This window comes from Rhinoderma darwinii, chromosome 1, assembly GCF_050947455.1.
Source record: "Rhinoderma darwinii isolate aRhiDar2 chromosome 1, aRhiDar2.hap1, whole genome shotgun sequence".
NCBI classification, from domain to species: Eukaryota; Metazoa; Chordata; class Amphibia; order Anura; family Rhinodermatidae; genus Rhinoderma; species Rhinoderma darwinii.
Window position 1 is genome coordinate 304,228,146 of NC_134687.1, and position 21,268 is coordinate 304,249,413.

The window sequence follows — 21,268 nt, forward strand, 5'->3', positions numbered from 1 at the left end:
AATTCGGCTACATTGGAGGTTTTTCGAGCATGAACTACCCGTTTAAGGTCTTGTCACAACATCTCAATGGGATTCAAGTTAGGACTTTGACTCGGCCACTACAAAATCTTAATTTTGTTTCATTGTGCCATTAAGAGTTGGACTTGCATGGGTGCTTCATATCATAGTCCTGCTACATAACCTAACTGGGCTTGAGCTTTAAGTCATGAACTGACAGGCGTACATTCTCCTTCAGGATTTTATGATAGAGTCCAGAATTCATGGTTCCATCAATTATGACAAGTCCTGCAGAATCAAGGATTTATCAGTCCACAGAATATTATCCCAAGTCTTGGGGGTCATCTAGATGTTTTTTGGCAAATATGAGACGAGCCTTTGTGTTCTTTTTGGTCAGCAGTGGTTTGCGCCTTGCATCTCACCAATGGATGCCGTTCGTGCCCAATGTCTTTCTTGTTGTGGAATCATGTACATTAACTGAGGAAAGTGAGGCCTGCAGTTCTTAAAGAGGCTCTGTCACCAGATTTTGCAACCCCTATCTGCTATTGCAGCAGATAGGCGCTGCAATGTAGATTACAGTAACTTTTTTATTTTTAAAAAACAAGCATTTTTGGCCAAGTTATGACCATTTTTATATTTATGCAAATGAGGCTTGCTAAAGTCCAACTGGGCGTGTTTAAAGTAAAAGTCCAACTGGGCGTGTATTATGTGCGTACATCGGGGCGTTTTTACTACTTTTACTAGCTGGGCGTTCTGACGAGAAGTATCATCCACTTCTCTTCAGAACGCCCAGCTTCTGGCAGTGCAGACACAGCCGTGTTCTCGAGAGATCACGCTGTGTCGTCACTCACTTCCTGCCCCAGGTCCTGCATCGTGTCGGACGAGCCAGGACACATCGGCACCAGAGGCTACAGTTGATTCTGCAGCAGCATCGGCGTTTGCAGGTAAGTCGATGTAGCTACTTACCTGCAAACGCTGATGCTGCTGCAGAATCAACTGTAGCCTCTGGTGCCGATGTGACCGACACGATGCAGGACCTGGGGCAGGAAGTGAGTGATGTCACAGCGTGATCTCTCGAGAACACGCTGTGTGTCTGCACTGCCAGAAGCTGGGTGTTAACGAACAGAAGTGGATGATGCTGATTCGTCAGCATCATACACTCCCATTCCTAACGCCCAGCTAGTAAAAGAAGTAAAAACGCCCCGATGTACGCACATAATACACGCCCACTTGGACTTTTACTGTAAACACGCCCAGTTGTACTTTTGCAAGCCTCATTTGCATAAATACAAAAATGGTCATAACTTGGCAAAAAATGTTCGTTTTTTAAAAATAAAAACGTTACTGTAATCTACATTGCAGCGCCGATCTGCTGCAATAGCAGATAGGGGTTGCAAAATCTGGTGACAGAGCCTCTTTAAGATGTTTGTCTGGGTTCTTTTGTGAATTCCTGGATGAGTTGTCGGTTAGTACCTCATGCACAACAGTGTGAGCCGGCCGAGTCCCGTCAGTGATCCGAGGAAATATAGGACATGTTCTGTCTTTCCATAGATCGGAGAATCGGGTCAGTTTTCATGGACCCGATTCACCCGCTAAAGTGAATGGGTCCGTGAAGACTATCGGGTGCCACTCAGATGCTGTTAAAAACGGCCTGAGTGGCACATTGGTCGTGTGCAACTGGCATTAGTTTGGTAGATCGGCCACCCTTAGGAAGGTTCACCACTGTTCCTAGTTTTGTCTATTTGTGGATAATGGCACTTAGGCTAAGTTTACACAGGATGGATACGCTGCGTAAAAGCACACAGCATATCCGCCCTGGGTGCCGCAGGGAATTCCAGCCGAAAAACAACACTTAATTGTGGTGCAGTTTTTCGGCCAGAATATATCCGCTGCGGAAAACTGCACATAAAAAAAAAAAAGTTTCATACTTAAAGAGGCTCTGTCACCAGATTTTGCAACCCCTATCTGCTATTGCAGCAGATAGGCGCTGCAATGTAGATTACAGTAACGTTTTTTATTTTTAAAAAACGAGCATTTTTGGCCAAGTTATGACCATTTTTGTATTTATGCAAATGAGGCTTGCAAAAGTCCAAGTGGGCGTGTTTAAAGTAAAAGTCCAACTGGGCGTGTATTATGTGCGTACATCGGGGCGTTTTTACTACTTTTACTAGCTGGGCGTTCTGACGAGAAGTATCATCCACTTCTCTTCACAACGCCCAGCTTCTGGCAGTGCAGACACACAGCGTGTTCTCGAGAGATCACGCTGTGACGTCACTCACAGGTCCTGCATCGTGTCGGACGAGCGAGGACACATCGGCACCAGAGGCTACAGTTGATTCTGCAGCAGCATCGGCGTTAGCAGGTAAGTCGATGTAGCTACTTACCTGCAAACGCCGATGCTGCTGCAGAATCAACTGTAGCCTATGGTGCCGATGTGTCCTCGCTCGTCCGACACGATGCAGGACCTGGGGCAGGAAGTGAGTGACGTCACAGCGTGATCTCTCGAGAACACGGCTGTGTCTGCACTGCCAGAAGCTGGGCGTTGTGAAGAGAAGTGGATGATACTTCTCGTCAGAACGCCCAGCTAGTAAAAGTAGTAAAAACGCCCCGATGTACGCACATAATACACGCCCACTTGGACTTTTACTTTATACATGCCCACTTGGCCTTTTGCAAGCCTCATTTGCATAAATACAAAAATGGTCATAACTTGACCAAAAATGCTCGTTTTTAAAAAATAAAAACGTTACTGTAATCTACATTGCAGCGCCGATCTGCTGACAGAGCCTCTAAGTAACCACGGCGACGCGTCCCTCTGCCATCCTGCAGGCCGGCCTCCTGGCATGACGTTTCTTCCCATGTGATCGCTGCAGCCTGTTATTGGCTGCAGCGCTCACAGAGGATGAAACGTCATCCTAGGAGGCCGAGCCGGACGAAGAAGATCAGTATTCTGAGTGGGTATAAGGCTTTTGTTTCTTAAAGGGTTATTCCCATCTTCATAAATGTAGCTAGGAAGCTCACCCATCTAAAGTTAAGAAATTTTCTAATTACCTTTCTGTAGCCCAGCGATGTCGTTTTCTTGCTGTTGTTGATTGAAGTCCACGTCAGTCCCTCTGTTTGTAGCTCGTTGTCTAGGGATCCGGCCACCGCTATTTACCTTTAGCGGTGACGCGCATGCGCAATGACATCCTCTCCGTCCTCAGTAGAGGTTGTCATTAATCGCGTGAACGCGCATCTCGGCGCATGCGCAGTAGATGCAGGGCAAGGCACCCGTCGCAAGGAGAAGTCTGTGGTCCGCTGAAGGTACATGTACAATTGTATATGTGTGTGTATGTATATATATATATATGTTTGTGTGTGTGTTTATGTGTGTGTGTTTGTGTATGTGTGTTTTTGTTTGTATATGTGTTTGCGTATATGTGTGTGTTTGTCTGCTTATGTGTGTTTGTGTATATCTCGGTGTGTTTGTGTATATGTTTGTGTGTATATGTGTGTGTTTGGGTGTGTGTGTGTGTGTGTGTGTGTGTGTTTTTGTTTGTATATGTGTTTGTGTATATGTGTGAGTTTGTGTATGTGTGTTTGGGTATGTGTGTGTTTTTGTTTGTGTATGTGTGAGTTTGTGTATATGTGTGTGTGTGTGTGTGTGTTTGTGTATATCTTGGTGTGTGTTTGTGTATGGTTGTTTGTGTGTGCGTGTATATATGCGTGTTGGTGAGTATAAGTATTGGTATTGTTCACATTGATAACTTCTTTTTGATGTTGTTGCAGATTTTGATGTACCAATTGGACTACATCTTCGATTCTTTGGACTACTGCGTAGATCTACGTCGTTCTCAAATTTTAATAAAATGGTTAACGAGGGTTTTGTTGGGGATTTCTTATTTAAATAAAAAAAAATTGTATTTGTTTTTTTTTAAAAACTTTATTAGTGCCTAGATAATGTCAGTTGGCTGATTGACAGCGTCCATTATTAAGGCGGTACTTAGTGTTAGCCGATGCAGAGGCTAGCACTAACCACCCATTATTACCCCGGTACCCACCACCACCAGGGGTGCCGGGAAGAGCTTGGTACGATCCAGTACCCGACCATCTGTTGTGATGGTCGCGCACAGGGGCGGCCGCAGGCTGGTATCATGAGGCTGGGAAGGGCCAAAAACAGTGGACCTTTCCCACCCTTGTAATGCTAGGCTGCTGCTGCTGTGTTGTATCGGGCTGGTTATAAAAATGGGGGGGGACTGGGTCCGGGCACTGGGTCGTACCTGGCTCTTCCCCGCACCCCTGGTGGTGGTGGGTACCGGGGTAATAATGGTGGTTAGTGTTAGCCTCTGCACTGGCTAACACTAAGCCTCACCTTAGTAATGGACGTTGTCACTCAGACAGCGGCCATTACTAAAGTGGTAGTAATAAAAGTTGAAAAGAAAAGACAAAGATATAGATAAAATATTTTATTGAAATAAAGCACCCCCAACACAACCCTCATTAACCATTTTATTGTAGTAAAAAAAGCCATCATCAAAGTAGTCCTCGAAACCGACGTAGTCCAACGACCAAACCTGTAAAAAAAAAAACACTATAAAAAAAAAAGTGAATAAAACATGTCGTAGGCTTAGTTTCAGTTTCATGTGTGATACTGACTGTTATACCATGTATAGAAGCCTGCCGCAAAGTTGGCTTAGATACAGGGCGCCAGCAGACAGTATCATACATGGCCATACAGACATATATACAAACAAACAAACATACATACATGCAAACATACATACATATATACAAACGTACATACATGCATGTACATGCAAACATACATACATGCACATATATATATACATGCATACATACATGCCAACATACATACGTGCAAACTTACATACACGCATACATACAAACATACACATACATACATACATGCACATACATACATACATACATACATACATACACACACACACACATATATACATACATACATGCACATACATGCATACATACATACATACATACATGCACATATATATACATGCAAACATACACACATACATACATGACACCATATAGTCGTTATTCCATTGTCCATGCTCCCAGGTTTGGGGAATTCGCTCCAATGAAAATAAAAAAACTCACATAAGAAGTTCCCACGAAGATTGAACGGTCCCGTCACTTTTCTTCTTACTGCTCACATTCACAATAACAAAGCGGTGGGCACAGATGACGTAATCACGTAAGCGTGATATGATTACGTCATCTGCACCACAACGCATTGTTACTATGAATGCGAGCGGCGCCAAGTGGCAGTAAGATGGCAAGTGACGGGACCGTTCAGATCTCCGTAGGAACGTGTGGTGAGTTTATTTTTTTTATAGATTTTATGTTGTTCGCCGGGTGCTGATGCAGCACCGGTGCGGCAGCTAGAGAAATTACATGTAGTGGGTGGGTGGGGGGGAGAAGTGGCTTGCCGAAACGGGGTGAATATAGTGTAGTGTTGTTGACATTGCCCGGTTGAGACGAACATTCTCCCGATGTTGCTAGAACTACAGTATCTAGCAACGTCGGGAGCGCGCACACTGCAGAGCGGCTTGATTGACATCGAGCCGCTCACGCCCCTTTTTTTTAAAAGATAACTAGCACTAGCTGAGTTATCAAGTGTAAAAAAAAGGTAGTTAGGGAATGAATTTTTAACAGCAAATGTTTTAATATTAAATTCCAGCTTGGAATGTAAAAAAAAAAAAATTTGACTCAACTTGGGAATAACCCTTTAATTCCTGAGTTGCGATTTTTGCGGCGGAATCGCAACTCTGAGTCTTTCCCTGACTCTACGGTCCCAGAAGCTTTTTTACGGAACAGAACACCGTAAAACCCATTGAAACCAATGGGCAGATGTTTGTAGGCGTAATGGAGCAGTTTTTTCAGGTGTAATTCGAGGCATAAAACGCCAGAATCACGTCTGAAAACACTGCGTGTGAACATACCCTTAGATGAATGGGGGTCCAACCACTAATTCCCTGCTCCCGCCAGCTGCTTGCCAAGAGGAATAGAATGGAGTGGCAGTCGAGCATGTGTCCTGCCAATTAATTCAAACTTTAAGGCACTGCTGGAAAACGGACTGTTTCTGCCAGTCCCGTAGACTTTGAATGGGTGCCAAAGCGCATTCAGGTGTAGATTTAGATTTTTGCCGTATATACAGCCCAAGATGTGGCAAATTTATTATGACGGACTCTCATCCTATGGAAAGAACTCACCTATGTTTAAAATTTTTGGTCGGTAGTACTTGACTGTGTATGGTACAATCGCCCGTTACTCAAATGATCGCTCCATGATTAGAATGTTCCACAATGAAAGATCATTCATCCTTCGACAGGTGTCATTGACCATGTATGGCCAGTTGTAATGACTGTAATATCCAATACTGACTAAAATGTGTATGGCTCATCGGCGTAACAATCGTTTACAAGATTATCGTTCATTCAAAGGATGTTTAGCCATCAATCTACTTGTGTATTGCCATTGTATTTTTTACTTTAATGGCCACATTAGTCAATCCTGTTCTGGTTTTATATTCACGTTTTCTTGTCTGCTGATGTATTCTTGACATATCCCCCATAATGTGCGCAATAAGTGTTAAAATAAATGGGTTACAATTTAAGTTCACAATTGTTACTATTCTCTCTTCTGTAGGTTTTACTGGGACTTCACAATGCTGCTCTTCATGGTGGGGAACCTCATAATCATCCCTGTGGGAATCACTTTCTTTAAAGATGAGACAACCACACCATGGATCGTATTTAATGTGGTGTCGGACACCTTCTTTCTTATGGATCTGGTCATGAACTTCCGCACAGGTATTGTGATTGAGGACAACACTGAAATCATCTTGGATCCACAAAAGATCAAGCGCAAGTATTTTCGCACATGGTTTGTGGTGGACTTTGTATCCTCCATTCCTGTGGACTACATATTTCTCATTGTAGAAAAAGGTATTGACTCTGAAGTCTACAAGACTGCCCGTGCTTTACGTATTGTGAGATTTACCAAAATCCTCAGTCTACTTAGGTTACTTCGACTTTCCAGGCTCATTCGGTATATTCATCAATGGGAAGAGGTAAGTGCCATTATTTGATGTTATTTTGTACAACACTAGGTTTCGGTGCTTGGGTCTTGCGATAAACTGTTCTTAATGGAACCAATGTTCAGGTTTTGAGATGTGTATTTTTGGTGTAGAAATGCCTTTTGATAGACCAGAGTCTACAACACCAAACTCTTAGGCTCAGTCCAGAGGAGCAGAACAACATAAATACTGGAAGCGCTGGTTTCGTTGCACGATGGACAACACCGGTGGCCGACATAACCCAGCATTCTGATGATTTCGGATGATATTTCCACAATGCAGTAGAAATTAACCCTTGCATAGGTTGGAACCATAATTGATGGCAGCGCCAGGCCCCACTATGCTTTTACCATACGATGTTTCATACCATGGATCCCAGATAGGTATAACTTCGGGGTACAGGAGAAAATAGCCTTGGAAACACTTCTGTGCATATTACTAGGTTAAATGTTCTAATATTTAATATTTAGAACTTGGATTGAACTAGATACATTCATTATTGGGATCAGGTATGTCTGCCACAGGCTGGGCTGAAGCTTGCCCAGCTCATCAAAAATGAGCCAGCAATGGCATAAGATAGCCACATTTTATGTCAACGACTTTTAATCAGCAACTTTTTACATTAGTCAAAATAACATCTGCGCCCTCCTATGCGTGTCATTGTTGTCCCCTGCCGCGTTTCAGGAACTGTACACTTTCTATGTGTATGGTTTCGCTGCCTATAACTTTTTTTATATCGCTTGGCTTTGTCTGCACAGAGCGGGTTTATTATGGACACATTTTTGATCGATTTGATAGAGCAAGCTAGCCAAACATGAGCATCTAGAAACATTTCACATGTTAAAAGTGTTGAAAGGTAATAACTGTGAAGTCTACAAGACTGTCAGTGCTCCAAAATCTTCTGTCCACTTAGGTAACTTCGGCTTATCTGGTAGGGGGAAAACAAAACAACGTAATTGCTTCTGGGTTCCACAATTTCTTTTGTGTAATGGGGGGATGTTAACTCTAAAATATGTCCATTTTGATGCATTATTAGTGATCTTTAATGTCTTGTATCTGGAAGCCTGTTTGAGCATGGCTATGTTATTTTATTTTATTGTATCCTGTTGCCTGAAATGTTTCAATTATGTAATTGTTATTATCTTAATTACTCTCCAGGAGGTTGCTGCAATATAAATCATTAAATTACTTCATCTACAACAGAGCTGGCACTCATTAGAGCTCAGCCACTACATTCCTGTTTAGTCATGTGCTCAATCTGTAGGTTGCATCAAATATAGGAAAAAAAAGTCCATGGTTCTCATAAGCTATATAATAAAGAAAATTCTACTACAGTGATTTGTGCTTGTTTTATTGTTAAAGAGGCTCTGTCACCACATTATAAGTGCCCTATCTCCTACATAAGGAGATCGGTGCTATAATGTAGGTGACAATAATGCTTTTTATTTTAAAAAAACGATCTATTTTCACCACTTTATTAGCGATTTGAGATTTATGCTAATGAGTTGCTTAATTCCCAAGTGGGCGTGTTTTACTTTAGACCAAGTGGGCGTTGTACAGAGGAGTGTATGACGCTGACCAATCAGCGTCATGCACTTCTCCCCATTCATTTAGTCAGCGCATAGGGATCCTTTTAGATCGCTAAATGCTGTGTTATACTAACACATTAACAATACTGAAGAGTTTAGACAGTGAATAGACATTCCACGGAATGTCTATTCACAATCTCTGCACTTCGTTACTCTGTCTATGGTAGTTACAGCAAAGGAGGCGTAATCTCGTTGTAACCTGTCATTTACTGCGTAATCTCGCGAGATTACGCTTTGCTCTGCTGTAACTACCATAGAAACAGTAACGAAGTGCAGAGATTGTGAATAGACATCCCGTGGAATGTCTATTCACTGTCTAAACACTTCAGTATTGTTAATGTGTTAGTATAACACAGCATTTAGCGATCTAAAAGGATCCCTATGCGCTGACTAAATGAATGGGGAGAAGTGCATGACGCTGATTGGTCAGCGTCATACACTCCTCTGTACAACGCCCACTTGGTCTAAAGTAAAAACACGCACACTTGGGCATTAAGCAACTCATTAGCATAAATCTAAAATCGCTAATAAAGTGGTGAAAACAGATCGTTTTATTAAATAAAAAGCACTGCGGTCACCTATGTTATAGCGCCGATCTCCTTATGTAGGAGATAGGGCACTTATAATGTGGTGACAGAGCCTCTTTAAAGGTTGTGTCAAGAATTAGACAAACATGGCTACTTTCTTCCAAAAAACGTGCCACGTGCCCAACGTGCCAGCTCATCCACATTCACTCCAATAGAGCTGAGCTGCAATGCCAGAAACAACGTACGGACAGGTGTGGAGTTGTTTTTGAAAAAAAGCAGCCATGTTTTTTAATCCTAGACAACCCCTTTAAGCAGTTGGCTCAAATGAGGTGATATATTGAGGTATTACCATACAACTAATGACCTATCCACCAGATAGGTTATCAGTATATGATCAATGGGAACAAACCTCAGACTGATCAGCTGCCTCCGGGCACCGGACGTCCAGGCCGGAAGCAGATGGCTCCAGTTACAGAATAGCTGCCTTCTACCCCTATTCAAATGAATAGGAGCAGAGCTGCAGTTCTGCAGCACGGCTGCTATGCAATGTATGGAGCCAACTGCTTCCGGCTCCGTGCATTGCATAATGTGCAATGGCATCCTGTGCCCGCAGGTAGCTGAACCAACTGATCGGTGCGGGGTCCGGGTGCTGGACCCCCACCGATTGTATACTGATGACCTATTCGGTGGATAGTTGTCATCAGTTGTCCGGTAGTGGACAACCCCTTTAACCCCTTCAGGACACAGCCTGTTTTGGCCTTGTGGACGCAGGCGATTTTTTTCAAATCTGACCTGTGTCACTTTATGTGGTAATAACTCCGGATTGCTTTTACCTATCCAAGCGATTCTGAGATTGTTTTCTCGTGACATATTGTACTTTACGTCTGTAAAAAAATTTGGTCGATAAATTCAATATTTATTTGTGAAAAACACCAAAATTTATAGAAAATTTGCAAAAAATTGCATTTTTCTAAATTTGAATGTATCTGCTTGCAAAACAGATATTAATACCACACACAATAGTTACTAGTTAACATTTCCCATATGTCTACTTTATGTTTGCATCGTTTTTTGAACATCCTTTTATTTTTATAGGCCGTTACAAGGCTTAGAACTTTAGCAGCAATTTCTCACATTTTCAAGAAATTTCCAAAACCTATTTTTTCAGGGACCAGTTCACTTCTGAAGTGGCTTTGAGGGCCTTATATATTAGAAACTCCCCATAATTCACCCCATTTTAAAAACTTCACCCCTCAAAGTATTCAAAACAGCATTCAGGAAGTTTCTTAACCCTTTAGACATTTCACAGGAACTAAAGCAAAGTAGATGTGAAATTTACAAATGTAATTTTTTTTGCAGAAATTCATTTGTAATAGAAAAAATTCTGTAACACAGAAGGTTTTACCAGAGAAACGCAACTCAATACTTATTGCCCAGATTCTGCAGTTTTTAGAAATGTCCCACATGTGGCTCTAGTGTCCCAATGGACTGAAACACCGGCCTCAGAAGCAAAGGAGCACCTGGTGGATTTTGAGGCCTCCTTTTTATTCCAATATATTTTAGGCTCCATGTCTGGTTTGAAGAGGTCTTGTGGTGCCTAAACAGTGGAAACCCCAAAAAGTGACCCCATTTTGGAAACTAGACCCCTCAAGGAATTTATCTAGTTGTATAGTGAGCATTTTAACCCCACAGTTTTTTTTTGCTGAATTTATTGGCGTTAGTCTGTGAAAATGAAAATCTACATTTCTTCTGAAGAAACATAGACATTTTTTAATTTTTGCAAGCAATAAAGGAGAAAAAGCACCCCAACATTTGTAAAGAAATTTATCCTGATTACGGCAATACCCCATATGTGGTCATAAACTTATATTTGAACACATTACAGCCCTCAGAAGGGAAGGAGCGCCATTTGGGTTTTGGAGCTCAAATTTTGCTATAATGGTTTTCGGTGCCATGTCCCATTTGCAACGCCCTCGAGGGACCAAAACAGCAGAAACCCCCCAAAAGTGACCCCATTCACTATCAGAATCCAAGAGAGCAAATGCCTCTTAAGTGGTATATAACTTGCGTGCCATTTTTTTTTTTTACTTATTTTTTGTAACAGTTTTAATAAAAGTAACAAAGAAAAAGCCCACTAATCCATTGATCAATAAATTTATGAACAACCCTAAGGCCCTGGTCACACAGAGTTTTTTTCACAAGTTTTTCGGCGCGGAAACTCGTCAAAAACCGCCCGAAAATGTCTCCCATTGAATTCAATGGGAGTTGGATGAACTTTTTTACCGTGAGCAAAAAAAATGCATCGCGGTAAAAAGAAGCGACATGACCTATCTTGAGGAGGTTTCCGCCTCCAAAACCCCATTTCAATCAGTCAGAAGGGTAAAAAAAACACCTCGACGAGTGTTTTGACGAGTTTTTGGCAAACCACTGTGCAAAAACCGTCCGGAGCAGTTTTTGCAGGAGGAATTTTCCTCCTGCAAAAAATTCCGTGTGAACACAGCCTAACAATGAATCAATGTATTTAGAATTTACAGACGTGTAAAATATATGAAGATATTTATATAAGTATATGTGTGTATACGTATATATTACATGTACGTATATATCTATATGATGATATAGATATATAACATCCCTAATTATTTTTAGTATTAACAAATTTCAAATATATGTCTATATATAATCTATATTACGTGTGTGTGTGTGTGTGTGTATATATATATATATAATATAGACGTGTAAGTATATATATATATATATATATATATACACACACACAGTATATAAATATATATCTATATAATTTTATAGATGTAAATATATAGAGAGAGACAGATATATATCTGTCTCTCTCTCATATATATATATATATATATATATATATATATATATATATATAGTATGTGTGTGTGTGTGTATATATATATATATATATATACTTACACGTCTATATTATATATATATATATACACATACACACACACACACATTATAAGCCCTAATTGATTATTAACTAATTAATTGTCCTAGTCTGAGTACTATCTACCTAAACTATAGCTAGCTGCCTACTCTAAACTATGTGGAGGTGTTATTTGTGTGTGTTTTTCACAGTCGGTGTGTCTTTATAGGAGACACACAGCAGCTGCTCGGCACAGCTTCTTCTCCCCCACTGTCTCAGAACGATCTGACAGGGAGGGAGGAGAAACAGTGTAACAAACAGCACGAAAGTTTGTTGCTGCAACAAACTTTGCTGCTGCAACAAACTTTGCTGTGAACACCATGATAGCTTTATCATGGTGATCACGTCATAAGGACCGACACCAATCCGGTCCTGATGTCTTCTCTCAGCATTTAGGCTGCTAGTAGCAGCGTGTGCTGAGAGATTCAGAGCACAGGGAGAGCGCTGTGCACTCTGTTCTGGCACCACGTGAATTAACGGGCTGCAGGAGAAAAGCCCAGCACGGCAGCCCGTTAATCTACGTGGGCTGGTCGTGAAGGGGTTAAGCAAGAAAGCAAAACTATGACCCATGGAGCTTAGCAATGCGATGGGGTGCACCATGCAGCATAAGCTGCTGCTTTTTATATCACTGAGCATACCTACTGAGGTTTCCCATTTCTGAAGTAGTCCTGAACTAGGAAGACCTAGTTGTCATGGAAGATATTCTAGTCTCTATTGTGTAATGGCTTTTACGGTAAATGAAAATTGTCCGCCACAACTATGCTGAAAATTGGAGTTAAATTGGAAAAGCAGAGCCATGTACACGGAGCCTGTACGGCAATGCACGGAGGTAGTACACCCTAGTACGGAGCCGTATTTCCTTTGTGTGCTGCCATAAATGCCTGGTTTGGTGCTGTATGTACAGAGATTCTCCTGTAGAAGCAATGTTTCTATGAGAATACGTTTGTACATATGGAGTCCGATGGAAAATGCCTGTTTATTCTAAAATGTCTTGTCATTCCATCTTTGTGGTTGGACCCAATGAAGCAAGTCAGAATTGTTGCTAAATAGCTTATATATATTTTAGGTTCAGAATTGTGTGGTAAATGATCCTGATTTTTAATGACTCTGTAGCAGTAACCACAACATGCAGTCCATGAGCAGATGCTGTAATGGTCCCTCTGGCAGGCCCTTGATCTAGACTGTCAGTGTAAGCGACACATAGGGCCCCAAGGTGCCTGCTAGGATGTGTCAGCCAGCGCTCCGCAGGGAACTGCAGCATTCGGGTTATTAATCCACACACAATTTAGAGAGTCCGAAATCAGGAAGACAATAGCAGGAAAACAAGGGTAGGTTCTGAGCATAGCTACCTTACTGGGAGTTGGACATCTACACGGTACTGATGTACAATTGTATGTTGAGGGGCAGCGTTTTACTATCTGAGCCTGAGCTGCTGTCTATACAATTTGGCAGCCACACATACAAGTCGGAGCTTGCCAGTATCTTTTTGTGAACTCTTAGCATTTCGGGCTATACTGTTTTAATTATTATTTTTTTTTTACCAAACTGATGGGAGACCGTAGCCAAATTTCAATAACCAAGAAAGTACTTATTGTACATTCTTTTGACCGTAATTAGATATTCAGTAGAAAACCATTACTATAACAGGACATAGACCAAAATGGTTTTATCATTCCATAGTGAGAAGTTTATATGGAGTCCTATAGATTGTTTGGTGGCAAATAGTCACTCTGTCTAAAACAATATGAATATTCCTTTAGACATGCCTCTTAAAGAGGCTCTGTCACCAGATTTTGCAACCCCTATCTGCTATTGCAGCAGATAGGCGCTGCAATGTAGATTACAGTAACGTTTTTATTTTTAAAAAACGAGCATTTTTGGCCAAGTTATGACCATTTTTGTATTTATGCAAATGAGGCTCGCAAAAGTACAACTGGGCGTGTTTAAAAGTAAAAGTCCAAGTGGGCGTGTATTATGTGCGTACATCGGGGCGTGTTTACTACTTTTACTAGCTGGGCGTTGTGTATAGAAGTATCATCCACTTCTCTTCACAACGCCCAGCTTCTGGCAATGCAGACAGCGTGTTCTCGAGAGATCACGCTGTGACGTCACTCACAGGTCCTGCATCGTGTCGGACGAGCGAGGACACATCGGCACCAGAGGCTACAGTTGATTCTGCAGCAGCATCGGCGTTAGCAGGTAAGTCGATGTAGCTACTTACCTGCAAATGCTGATGCTGCTGCAGAATCAACTGTAGCCTATGGTGCCGATGTGTCCTCGCTCGTCCGACACGATGCAGGACCTGGGGCAGGAAGTGAGTGACGTCACAGCGTGATCTCTCGAGAACACGGCTGTGTCTGCACTGCCAGAAGCTGGGCGTTGTGAAGAGAAGTGGATGATACTTCTCGTCAGAACGCCCAGCTAGTAAAAGAAGTAAAAATGCCCCGATGTACGCACATAATACACGCCCAGTTGGACTTTTACTTTAAACACGCCCACTTGGACTTTTGCGAGCCTCATTTGCATAAATACAAAAATGGTCATAACTTGGCCAAAAATGCTCGTTTTTAAAAAATAAAAACGTTACTGTAATCTACATTGCAGCGCCTATCTGCTGCAATAGCAGATAGGGGTTGCAAAATCTGGTGACAGAGCCTCTTTAACTCCTCCACTTAGGAATCTTACTTTTCTTGATGCAATATTTCAAATTTGTCCCACATATGTTTTTATAGGTTACAATTTCCTGCCTTCACAATAATAAATTGTGCTTAAACATTCTTAAAGCATTTAAAGGGTTATTCCCATCTAATTTATGGAATATCCATAAGATAGTCCATAAATGTCTGATAGATGCGGGTTCTAGCTCTAGGACCTGCACCGATCTCGAGAACCAGGGTCACCCGACCTCTTCCCACCTGCTGAGGTGGCCACGGCATCCAGGTGGAGAGTCAATGGAGAGATGGCCGCGCGTCTCCATTTATTTTTATGGGAGTTATGGAAACTGCCAAGAAATTGTCTCTCTCCTATATATGCAGCACAACGGAGTTGACAGTGTAAGATGGCAAGTCAGCATAGACATTACACGTGTTACATTAAAGTAAGTTTTTTTTATCCGATGACAAATCCACAAGATTAATATAAATAGGTCCACCTACAAATAGTCTGCTAGGTATACTGGGTGTAGCAATAATGAAGAAAAGTGTTAATTTTTTTATTTGTTGCACTAAAACAGTATCCAGGATACGATCTTAGTAAAGCAGTTTGACTCTTCTCAACCTCCCAAGAATAGATGTCAATTTACACGGTTTAACTGCTGATTCCGCATGGAAAAAAACACCAGATTAGACCCACGTGGATTAGCTCCGTTGCATTGAATGGGGCTAATCCTCGTAAAGATCCATGGCACATCAAAATGCACATCCACGGCAGTAATCCTCAATTGGCCAAGATTTTTCTTTTCCGTCCTAAGAACAGAAAAACTAAATTAACGGAAGTACCGGATCTGTCAAGATAAACACCAACAGTACCTTCTGGAACCCATTGGGGTACATTTATTAAGATTGGCGTTTCATACGCCAGTCTTTAATATGAAGATAGCTGGAGTAAGATGCACCTAATTTAAGAAGAGGCACACGTCTTTAAATAACGGAGGCACATCTTTGGCCGTCCATGCGTCTGAGAGGGAATTCTAGGTCAGTTACGTGCTAGCGTAGATTTCCGCTACAATTTACGCCAGTTTCTAGTTTAAATTATAGTACTTTTTTTTGCCATGACCGGACACATCCCCTTTCACCAAGCCCCTACCACGTTTCGGAAAAGGCAAAACTTGCAAATTGCGACTTTTCTATGCCAGAAATCCCATGTAATTACCTTCCGTGTGCTCCCGTTCTATGCCGTCTGCTGGCAGAAAGCTCCACATTGTTAGCTGCTATATGTAGCTTCCTCCACCAGTCTCTGCTACCAGAGTACTAACGGGCACATTCGGTGGTGCCATTTCTGCTTAAGGGGTTTTCTGGTCTAAGCTGCACATTCTCAGGAGATGTTTTCAGTCTCTGAATGTAAACCAAGCAGAGATCTTGAAAATAGTGAAGAATTAAAGCATAAAGTATATAAGAACGTTGAATCATTTTTTATTATACCGTGATTATTATTTTTTTTAGAATTTATTGTAAAAAAAAAACTTGCATATTGATACATCTGCACGTGCTGTTTCATGCACTCAAGTTGTTTGTAAATGTTTTAGCTCTTATTCAAGTCTGTGACATTTTTGGTAATTTTATGAGTGTTTTCCTATTATGTTTTCAGATTTTCCATATGACCTATGACCTGGCTAGTGCAGTGATGCGGATTTTTAACCTGATTGCCATGATGCTCTTGTTATGCCACTGGGACGGATGCCTTCAGTTCCTCGTCCCAATGCTTCAGGAATTCCCCAGTAATTGTTGGGTGTCCATTAACAAGATGGTTGTAAGTAGCCCACTCAGATTTCATGTATTTGTGTATTTCTGACCACAATTTATTCCATAATTGTAAATTTTAAAAATAAGAATGACAGGCAAATGAAACATTAAAGGGTAACAAACTTTCAGAAAACTTCTGGCATGCCATAGTGACATGTCAGAAGTCTTGATCTGTGGGGAATCCAGCACTGAGACCCCCACTGAACGCTAAAACGAAGCGACAAAAGCACTCGGGTGAGCACTGAGCCGCTTTGTTTCTGATCGACTTTTCTCGCAAATCCGAGCAGTTGGTGTACGGACTCCTAGACTTTCTATTGAGCCTGTACACCAACTGCTCTGCTTTCCGAGAAACGCCGATCAGAGGCCAAGCGACTCAACGCTCATCCAATCGGTGGGGCTCTCAGCGCTTGTATCCTCACCGATCAAACCTTCTGACATGTCATTTTGACATGTCAGAAGTTTTCTGAAAGTTTAGTGACCCTTTAATAACTTGTATCAGATATCAGATCTTCCATTCTAGTTGATCATTCGTTTAAAGACTACCAGATACCTGGGCACAATGCCGGTGTGGCTCTTCTAGGACACACTTCAGCCATAAATCTCAATACATACTACTACTTCTATTTCTAAAATGGAAGGAACTTCGCACATAGTTTTGAATAAAAATATCTGATCGTTTTGTGTATACGTCTCCTATGCAGATTTCGGTCACTCTGTTACCAGGTTTTGCTCCCTGCTTATCATGGGTTCGGTGGCCAGGTATTTTTCTTTCTTGGATCCAGCTTGGATGCTGTCTCAGCGCTGTGTGCGCCTCCTGTATTGGGCGATGTCAGCATAGACTGATGCAGGAAGCAAAATACAACAGCTGGAATACAGCAGCACATGACTGCAGGAGGAGACTGCTCACAGGGACTGTTTGTAGTCTGTATCCATGGAGACACAGATTTGCCTAGGAGCTGTATACACAAAATGGTATGATATTTTAACGAAAACTGCAAATTAAAAAACACCTTGTCCTCACGTTTACAGGGTTAATCCAAGGGCATAACCCCATATTCTTACCTATTTACTGCATTGGATAACCGATATCTTCAGTTCCCTAGAATCTAGTACCATTTCTCATAAATGTTACATAATTTATTGTTAAACTGTATATAAGTGGAAGGGGTTAAGTCCTTGAAGCTCTCTCTGTAACTCAGCTTGGCACAGAAGGCCGGTGCCAGTTGGCCGCAAAGTGGCACATAAGAAACCACGGAGGGGCAGGAGAGAGGGATCAGTGACTTGGTGTGCGTGTCAGCTGGAATCGCATGGCTCAGCACAGGAATAATAATAGATTTTTCTCTCTTCTGTCTCTCTGCACTTCACCTCCTTGTTGCGTCCTTTCTGCTGTTGTATGTTCCTGTTTTCTATTTTTGGATTTTATTCCATTGTCTTGCCTTTGGTTTCTCATTCTAACATCTGCTTGTAGTCTCTTGAGCTGCCATTTCAGATCTCCGTCTCCTTCATTTTAATTTTCCACCATCACAGCCTTTGCGTTCGGTTTATTCCCTGTCTGTTCCACCGGTAACCTTTAACACCATATTTTTCTCCCGCGTTCACCGCCATATCTTAACCTGTTTATCCTTGCATGCACTGCTTACATCCATCTCACGGTCTCTACTTTCTCTGGCTCTCTCTTCTTACAGCCCAAGTGAGGTTTCTTCGTTCTGCTACTTTGGGTAACGTGTGTTCTAAGCAGTGTCTGTAGTAGGATCCTTTGATCTGTACGTATTTAGAGGGTTGTTTATGGGACACGGCTTAGAAATGCAATATAATGGTGCATGAATGTGTAGCACAGTGTTTGCACACGTGCGTGGGTGCACTTTGATGCTCGCTCCTCGAGGGTTGCAGCATGCATTGTTACTTAGGGACATGAAGCTCGTGTCCTTGCACAAAACATATATGTACACATCAGTGGCATGCTTCATCCATGCCACCTTTCAGCACGGGCACGAAAAATTGGGATGTGCACTGCTACTATAATTATGAAAAAGGGGTTTAAAACACTATATGAAGGCTCATTTTCAGCCTGGATAGCAGGATGGGGATGGGCAGCACTTAAGAGCGTGTTTAATCTTGCTTTTTGTGCTCTTGCACAGAATGACTCGTGGAGTGAGTTGTACTCCTTCGCCCTTTTCAAGGCCATGAGCCACATGCTGTGCATCGGTTATGGGCGCCAGGCTCCAGAGAGCATGTCTGATATCTGGCTCACTATGCTGAGCATGATCGTAGGTGCCACGTGCTATGCCATGTTCATTGGACATGCCACTGCTCTCATCCAGTCATTGGACTCTTCTCGCAGACAGTATCAAGAAAAGGTGAGTCTCTCTGCATGATTTACAACTCCTCTCTTCTACATGGCACATGTTTGTATGATGACTTCCTTCTGGTCTGTGTAGATTCCTGCTTTCATCTTACCAGTGCAGATTAGAAAGTGAAAGCCAAAGTCTCATTTCTTTTTGAGTTATGACCCAGTCTGTATTACCATGACTCTCAATCATCTAATTTTTTAACAGGCCTCCGCTTCAAATGTGCTCCAAAATGGGTGTTTCTGGGAGATTTTGTAGACTTTCCTGGGCAAATCCGGGATGGGGTTAAATATCCTTCCAACGGGGATTTAAATGTTGGGAGGTATGTGTATAGATCTAGGGCTCCGCAGCAACATTGGTTCTCCCATGAGACGCAGTAAAATTGCAGCATTGCTACGACTCCACTGAAGTCACTCGACAATTGAGAGAATTCTTACCTGGTTAGAACTTTTGCAAATCAAGGACACTCTCGTGTGGCGCTAATGCCATAATTTTACTGTGACTCATTGCCTCACCCTTGTTACTGTGGAGTCCTAGCCTTACTATTGCCATTTTTACCCAGCCACGATAGTCAATCATACTGGAAATTTCATGCTATGCAATCGTTGCCACTGGTCCTATTTCCTTTATTTGTTTTTCTTTAATCAACCTTTTTTTTTTTTTTACCTTTTGAGTGTTGTCATGTTCTAATGTCTGCATTACATGTAATGTGTTCCTCCAATTCATTTACACTAGTTAGTAGTAGGGCACAATGAGCAGCATAATCCTTAAAGGAAACCTGTCATCCACATTACGCTATCCTCGACCAGGGCAAAATAATGTAGTGACAGACACGCTGATTTCAGCGGTTTGTCACTTATCTGCTAACCCTTTTATGAGAATTTTTATTCAGGCTCTGAATGTAAGTATTCGGAAAAGGGTTCACATTAGCACATAAGTGACAGACCGCTGAAATCTGCATGTCTGTCACTACATTATACTGCCCTCAGTGAGGATAGCTTAATGTGGATGACCGGTTCCCTTTTAATATGCTATAGTAGTAATACACCAAATGCCATCCTTGTTACTCCACTAAGATTTTATTCTTCGGTTTGATTTTTTTTTAAGCGCCACTTCTGTATCTGTTCTCCTAAGTAAAGAGTCTTGCTAAACATTAAACGATCAAACAAAGCAAAGTTTATATTAGGGGGTTGCTGTTTATACATCTGTATAATATATTAGAAGGTTCACCACCTTCACTTTTAGAGATTAATGTATACAAATGTTGCTATAGCACTTTATCCCATGAGTCTCTTGCATAACTTAATGTCTGGGTCAGGGCCATTCATACTTTTTCAATTTCTATAATCTCCTGCTAGCTCGCTAATGCCAGTGGTGTTGAGTGTGAGATAATCCTTTGACAATATAATAGCTGGGAACATGGCCTACTGCAAAGAATAATGGGTGGAGCATGATGCCATTAATGGGTCAGAAACAATTGCAATCATTGCATATGGGGGGAAAAAAAGAAAAAAAACAGCCGACGTGAAATTCCTTAAAGGGAATGTATCATTAGAAAATGACATAATTAAAGTTTTTAGGTTAAAGAGGCTCTGTCACCAGATTATAACTTGACTATCTTCTACATATTGTGATCGGCGCTGCAATGTAGATTACAGCAGTGTTTTTTTTATTTCGAAAAACTATAAATTTTGACGGAGTTATCCCCTTTTTTAGATTTATGCTAATGACTTACTTTATGCCCAACTGGGCGTATTTTCGTTTTTGACCAAGTGGGCGTTGTAAAGAGAAGTGTATGACGCTGATCAATCAGCGTCCTACACTCCTCTCCATTTACTCAGCACATAGTGATCTTGCTAGATCATGATGTGCTGTCACTTACTCACACATTAACGTTACTGAAGTGTCTTGAGAGTGAATAGACATCACCTCCAGCCAGGACGCGATGTCTATTCACAATCCCGACACTTCGGTAACATTTGTGTGGGACTTACAGCACATTGAGATCACGCTGTGCTGTCATTTACAGCGTAATCTCGCGGCAAGATAGGCCACTTATAATGTGGTGACAGAGCCTCTTTAAACAATTGTTTTTGCATTTTTTTAAATGTTTTTAATTTTCCATGTCACTATCTGTGCAGACAAATTTAGAAATATTGTAGTTTTCCCTTTGGCCACTAGAGCATACACAATAGACACACTTCCTATTAGGTAGCTGAGTTTTCACTTGTGCTGTGTAGGCTAGAGTTGTTTTTTTCAGAATCCCCTTATCACTGGAGGGAGAGA

General features: G+C 41.6%; 1 protein-coding gene across 2 annotated transcripts in view; it reads left to right on the forward strand.

The window, feature by feature from the left end:
• The window catches only part of HCN2 (hyperpolarization activated cyclic nucleotide gated potassium and sodium channel 2), a 60,728-nt gene that overhangs the window by 13,317 nt on the left and 26,143 nt on the right, over positions 1-21,268 (forward strand). For both annotated transcript variants that reach the window (XM_075825458.1, XM_075825459.1), the window contains exons 2-4: positions 6,670-7,093; positions 16,480-16,641; positions 18,773-18,991. In XM_075825458.1, the coding sequence (XP_075681573.1) occupies positions 6,670-7,093; positions 16,480-16,641; positions 18,773-18,991 (805 nt within the window). The remainder of the gene's footprint in view (positions 1-6,669; positions 7,094-16,479; positions 16,642-18,772; positions 18,992-21,268) is intronic.